The sequence below is a fragment of the Panthera tigris genome, chromosome D4, assembly GCF_018350195.1.
Source record: "Panthera tigris isolate Pti1 chromosome D4, P.tigris_Pti1_mat1.1, whole genome shotgun sequence".
Classification (NCBI taxonomy): Eukaryota; Metazoa; Chordata; class Mammalia; order Carnivora; family Felidae; genus Panthera; species Panthera tigris.
The window spans coordinates 11,101,162-11,107,633 of NC_056672.1; the positions used below are offsets into that span (position 1 = coordinate 11,101,162).

The 6,472-nt window shown below is 46.6% G+C and overlaps 1 protein-coding gene across 1 annotated transcript; it reads right to left on the reverse strand.

The window, feature by feature from the left end:
• Positions 1–609: 609 nt before the first annotated feature.
• Positions 610–5,304, reverse strand: TMEM252 (transmembrane protein 252). The gene is made up of 2 exons (XM_007077521.3): positions 4,993–5,304; positions 610–1,215 (listed from the first exon to the last, which is right to left on the reverse strand). Exons 1-2 carry the CDS (start codon positions 5,268–5,270, stop codon positions 990–992), a joined length of 504 nt encoding a protein of 167 aa, XP_007077583.2. The 5' UTR covers positions 5,271–5,304; the 3' UTR covers positions 610–989.
• Positions 5,305–6,472: the final 1,168 nt, after the last annotated feature.

The following is a 6,472-nucleotide window of genomic DNA, read 5'->3' on the forward strand; positions in this document are numbered from 1 at the left end:
GGAGGAATCAGGGGGTTTTAAAAGAAATGTCCCGAGTCAAAAATGCATGGATCCATATCTTGAGACACAAAGAACTTTCTGTTAAGGATCAAAGCATTCCACCATAGTCTCCTTTCTTTCAAAGTCTAGAGATTCACAGGGCGATTTGTTGAAATATACATGTATATTTTAATGCTTTTCAAGATTTACATCAAAATCTAGATTCATACAACCTATGGCTAATACAGTTTCTTCCCCTAAATTCTGTGCCTTATGAATTTTTAAGTCTGTTCCACTTGAGTGTCTGAGAAATCTTGTCCTCTCTGCTTGTACAACCATCCCGTTTTTAAGATCTTCCTTCAAAATTCTGTGTTCCAGCCATTTTGAAAGCAAATATTACAGTTGCTGTCCACATAGAAACCACACACACACACACAATTAAAAGAAAGTCATACAAAGTAACATTCGTGGCTTCCAAGAGGAAACCTCCCGTAAGGTGAATTACGATGCTGTCACTCTAGTTAATAGGGTAAACGGGGGGAGCTGCAAAGCCAGCCACCAAAACCTGCAAATTAAACAGGATGATGACCCTTCGTCTCCAGCACACTTTCTTCTTGCAGTTGTTGGGTAATGTACCTGAAAGCCCATGGCTGTCCATGAGCAGCACCTGTTCTCCCCATTGGGGGCTGGGGTGCTGGAGGGGGTTGAGTGAGAGCTAAAAGCCTCTTGGGGCACAGCTCCAAACGGCTGTCCAAAAGCCCAACTGGGCTTAGTGTGGATCCTTTGAAATGTGGCTTGCTGTCCACCACACCCTTCCGGGACCCCACGCTGCCCTTGCAGACCAAAGCACGTCCAGGAAACCGTAATGCTGTCGTTTCCCGCATCTCCTCGGCGTGCGCTCGTGAGGGTCCCCGAAGACCCTTTCCCTCCCGTCGTCCAGTGCCCACGTTTACTACCAGCAGCCGTATCCCTTGAGGGTGCATCCCAAGCACTAGAGAGTATCTCCTGCTTCAGCATCCTGAGCATCCTTCAAATGGTGTGGCTGTCGCCACCCCGCCTGCCACGGACTCCTCATAGGAAGGTGGGGCCTCTGGGCGGGCGTCAGGTGCATCCTCGAATCCAAGGCCCATCTCTGTGTACACAGGTGGAGGGACATCCGAGGCCTCTCCCTCTGCCGGACAGGGTTGCTTCTCCACATCAGGACTCTCTTCATACGCAGGGGGGTAGAAATCTGGCCTGGGGATCAAAATGCCACACACGTACACATGTTATTTAAGTGGTTAACGCCAAAGAGGCATATGCCTGACTCTCTCAAATCACACTGTGTGAAGCGAAACTGTTAAGAAACATTGATTTTGAAACAGATGTACTTCTTCCCTGGCATCACCAGTTTTCTAAAAAATGTGTTTTTTTTTTCCAGCAAAACCCTCCTCATCAGCCATGGGATGTGTGACTCTACAGTCATATTTTTCCCAGTGGGTTATTCCAAGTTATTCCCTCTCTCTTGCTCACGGGAACCAGGGGCTTTCAGCTGGGGGTTCTTCTAGAGGGCAGGAGGAGGGGGCCTCAATGCTGGAGCTGCCTTCCACCCAGGTATTTAACTCATCATATCCTTGTCCTCATGCATACACTTCTCCTTCTCTATGTGGTTGCACTCACTGTCTCAGATCCTCAGAGCCCACAAACTAATGGATGAAAACCCACGTATAAACTGGTCAGATCGCTATGTTATACCCCTGAAACTAATGTAACGTTGTGTGTCAACTACACTCACATAAAACATTAACACAGCAAAACACAAAAAACCCCAGCTCGGTGCAGTCTCCTCAACTCTGACAGATGCTCCCCTCTTTCTTCTCCCTTTTTCAAGTCTCAGCAAGCACGTTTCCAAAAAACATACGCGTTTCTCAAACTATCTCCACTGACAACTTCATGTAGATTTCACTTGCAGCCCTTTCTATGCCAATAGGCCAATGGCGAAAGGAGCCATTCCCGCCAAAGGCGATGTATTCATTGGTAATCTTGCCCAACGTTGCTAATCGCTGAATCCTTCTGGCTTCTCCATCATGAATGGGACGGGGTGGGGGTTGGTGCGAGGAAGAGAGAGGGTGAGCTTGATGGGTTTATTTATAGCGCGAATCCCTCGGTGCCTACGGGGAGTGTTTGTGGTATGTAACCACAACAGAACAGAGACTGCCATTTGTGGCCACAGCTCCATTCCAAATATCACCAGGCCCAAAGCCAGATGGCTAAAGACGCTGTCTACTGTATGGCATAAATCTCAGCCTTCACTCAGAAGTGTCACAGGGCACACGCATAAAGACACTGAAGACAGAGAGGTGAGCTTTTGCCTGGAGTGATTTGAGAAGCTTCCGGATCACTGCCACCCGCCCCCAAATCCCATCCACCTCTCCCAAACCCGTCCACCCACACCAGTTCACATTCTCGGAGCCCCACATTCCACCACTGCAGACTCATCTGCTCTGATGCCTCGGTGTGGGTTCCCATTTTGAATGCAAATGCTTCTCAGCAATGCAACGTTTCCTTAACTGACTTACTGGCCGCTCTGAGTAGGCTGGGTACCTATTAGGTGCCGTGGGAAGAGGCAGGTCAATGTGGTGTCATGATAGCCGCATCATAGATCACTAAAATAATTCAGCACGCTGGGATGTTATGCGTGTGTTAGTAAATTCGAGCTGCCTCCTATAGGCAATCAGTTACTCTTATCAGGGATTCACACTCTCGAGGCAATCATCTAACATTTATACAAGAAAAAAAAATCATCCCTCGAGAAGCATCATCTATGATCATTTCAGTTATCTTAATCTTTTATCAAACCCAGAGACCTTGCTAGTTAGCATAATAAACATTGGAAAGGGGGGTTGGTTATTATAATTAGTATCTTATTAATTAGCATAATGCCAAAAATCAACCATCATGGGTAAAATTGCTTATAATCAAGATACATATGGGGCACCTGGGCGGCTCAGTCCGTGAAGCGTCCGAGTTCAGCTCAGGTCACGATCTCACGGTTGGTGAGTTCGAGCCCCATGTTGGGCTCTGTGCCGACAGCTCGGAGACTGGAACCTGCTTTGGATTCTTTGTCTCCCTCTCTCTCTGCCCCTCCCCTGCTGGTGCTCTGTCTCTGTCTCTGTCTCTCTCTCTCTCAAATATAAACAAACATTTAGGGGGAAAAAAGGATACATGCAGTAGCTAAGATATTTTATTTTTTTTCAATGGTTTATACTATTTATTTATTTATTTATTTATTTTCAATATATGAAGTTTATTGTCAAGTTGGTTTCCATACAACACCCAGTGCTCATCCCAAAAGGTGCCCTCCTCAATACCCATCACCCACCATCCCTTCCCTCCCACCCCCCATCAACCCTCAGTTTGTTCTCAGTTTTTAAGAGTCTCTTATGCTTTGGCTCTCTCCCACTCTAACCTCTTTTTTTTTTTGCTTCCCCTCCCCCATGGGTTTCTGTTAAGTTTCTCAGGATCCACATAAGAGTGAAACCATATGGTATCTGTCTTTCTCTGTATGGCTTATTTCACTTAGCATCACACTCTCCAGTTCCATCCATGTTGAGTAGCTAAGATACTTTAGATCAAGAAGGCAAAAGAATTTTTTTAAGGAGTCTTGCAGCCTGTGTCTTAAGGATGATGCTTGAGGTTTTATCCCTGAATGGTCCTGTGTTGGGTGGGCCAAGAGTGAGGAGGGTTTTGGTTGTCTGATACCAACCCTCAGGTGAACTGCATTTGGCTATACTGTGGCAACATATATATAACCTGAAATTTACCACTTATCCATTTTAAGTGTACCGACGAGCGGCATTCAGTACAGCCACACCGTTACGCAGGCATCTCCAGAACTTTTCCATCGTCCCAAGCTGAAACTCTGTACTCAGTAAATGGTAAGTCCCTCCTCCCCCACCGCCAGCCCTGGTCACCCCTGTTTTACTTTCTGTGAATTTCGCTGCATCTCATATAAGTGGAATCATACAGCATTTGTCTGTTTGCGTCTGGTTTTTTTTACTTAGCATAATGTCTTCAAGGTTCGTCGACACTGTAGCATATGTCAGAATTTCCTTCTCTTTATGGCTGAATAATATTCTGCTGTGGGTGTAGACCACACTTTTTTGTTCCTTCATCCACTGGTGGACATATGGGCTGTTTCCACCTTTTTGCTCTTGTGAATAAGGCTGCTGGGAACAGTGGTCTACAAATATCGCTTCAGGTTCCTGCTTTTAATTCTTTTGTCTGTATACCCAGAAGTGGAATTTCTGGATCAAGCGGTAATTCTATATTTAAGCTCTGTACTATTCTTCATAAAATGATTGCACCATTTCACATTCCCACCTGCAGTGTATAAGGTTTTGGATTGCTAACACTTGTTTTCCGTGTGTGTGTGTGTGTGTGTGTTTTAAACAATAGCCATCATAATGGGTGTGAGGTGGTAAGATTAACTGAACTACCTCTGGAATGTTATTATCTGGCCTTGAATCAATCTTTCATGCAAGGTGTGATCAGAACACCCAAAAGGTCCATAAGCTGGGACCACACGGAGTTCATGAAGAGGTGGCAGGACTAATTCTATGCCTGTCTGTTCATTTGTTGTGTGGCAGAATTGGGCCTGGAACTTGCTTTCATTATAACCCGGTAGCCAGGCTGTGGGGGTAACTTAACCACCCCCTGCCCCTAAGGACAGCTCCCATGATACAACAAAAGAACCTAAGAGTTGGGCCTCTTAAGTTGGCTGACGTAGCTCTTCAACGGGGGAGAGGTGGTTTCTCTGATATAAGTTCCCTCTACTTGAAGGATTTCCCCAGAAGCAGCCCCATTCTTCCTAAGGATTAACCCCAAGTAATTTCCCAACAAGAAAGCTCCATTTCTAGACATACAGCCTGGCAGGACGTGGATATTATCCCACTGTGGGATTAGGGTCATTCCATTTTCCAGAACTCAGCCCCATTGCAGCTCCCCTCTGTCCCCTGGCTTTTCAGCACGTACCTGTCGACTGTGGCCAGAGGCAGTGCCCCGTGAGCAAGGTGTTGTCTGAGCACGTGCGTGAACACCCCTTTGCTTTCCCTGGCCTGGCGGTAGGTACTCCAGAAAATTCCACTCAGAAGGATCACAAACCCCAGGGGCAGAAGCATATAGGCCAGGATCAGGTTCCCTCGACAGTTGAACATCGATCCTGAGGAAATGAGGAAGGCTCCCAGGCAGATCATCAGGAAGCCCGTCAGGAGGACAAGGGCACAGAGCACTAGACCGGTTCTGTTCCGCATCCCTGCCCCTCCGTAGCCCTTCCTCTCCCCTGCTTCCCTTGCTCCTCGAGAATGCTTTCATTAGCCAGCTCGAAGCTTTATATGCTCTGGGACCAAGTGGCCTTTGGACAATTAAGTGAAGTAGGCACTTAGAAGCTATTCATTAACCATTGAAAGTAACCGTAATATCCTTGGAGGATTAAGCTAAAAACAGCATTGTGTAATGCAGGAAGGCGTGGCTTCTCACTGCTGTGTTGCTCTTCTGAGCTGGACCCTCGGCCAACCCCAGTTGTTTGAGGGAAGGTCTCCTTTGATTAAAAGGGCACGGATCTCTTTTTCCCCCTGGTGGGTAATTCTCCACCAATGCTCGAGAAATTAGCATTCCTTGATGAACTATCTTCTTTGTGGTTTGGCAGGGGATCCTTCCCTGATTTCTTCTCTCTCTGTACTTGAAAGACATTTTTAAAGCTCTTAACAAGTATGTCTTGCCTCTCTCAATGGAACTCCCTTTATTGCCTTCGTCCTATGTTACTGGGAAAAATTCCAAGAGAAAATCCCGTGGGGATGAACTCCCTGATTCCTTCTCTGTGGATAAGAAAATGAGCATCCACAGGGGGAGGAAAGGGAAGTCTGGAGAGAAGGGTTGTAATTGGCGGAGCTTTGGGAGTTTGGGGGGGAATTTCCGGGGATGGTTGGAAAAGGTGATGATCTGGTGACTTCTCTGATTCTGCTTTTGTATCTTTCCCACTGTCGGACCCAAACGTTGAGATCGTGGGGTCACTGCTGGTTAACACACAGGTGTTTGAGAAAAAATGTTTGCTTTTGCTCAACTGTTGGCAACCATGCTTGGCTTAACTTTCCTGCTCTTGCAAGAGGCCACAGGTATTGAATAAAAGAGTATGCCCTAAAATGTGTAGCATGTCTCCGCCACCACACCAAACAGACAGACACGTGTGAGAAGCGGTGTCTGTTCAATCCATACCCTCCCTCACGTACACCTTAGGGTGTCACAAAGCATAGTAAAGCCTCTGAAAAGTCCTGCAGTCTTTCTTCCCCTCTGAAGACACATATGAAATGAAATTTGTTTTGGTAGCTGCCGTGCAAAAAATGTTCCCCGTCCTCTCCCCTCTACCTTGCTCTAGGTAGCTTCGCCTCAAAAAAGGTTTACGGAACCAGCCTTCTGTTTTCTGTCTGGGGCTCGCTTCTTCCGTCTTGACCGTCTT

Bases quoted from the DNA above. Each gene is read 5' to 3' on its own strand.
- TMEM252 (XM_007077521.3), bottom strand. From the start codon at position 5,270: ATGCGGAACAGAACCGGTCTAGTGCTCTGTGCCCTTGTCCTCCTGACG. The intron at 1,216-4,992 runs GTACGTGCTGAA...TTTGATCCCCAG, and splicing joins CCTCTGGCCACAGTCGACAG to GCCAGATTTCTACCCCCCTG.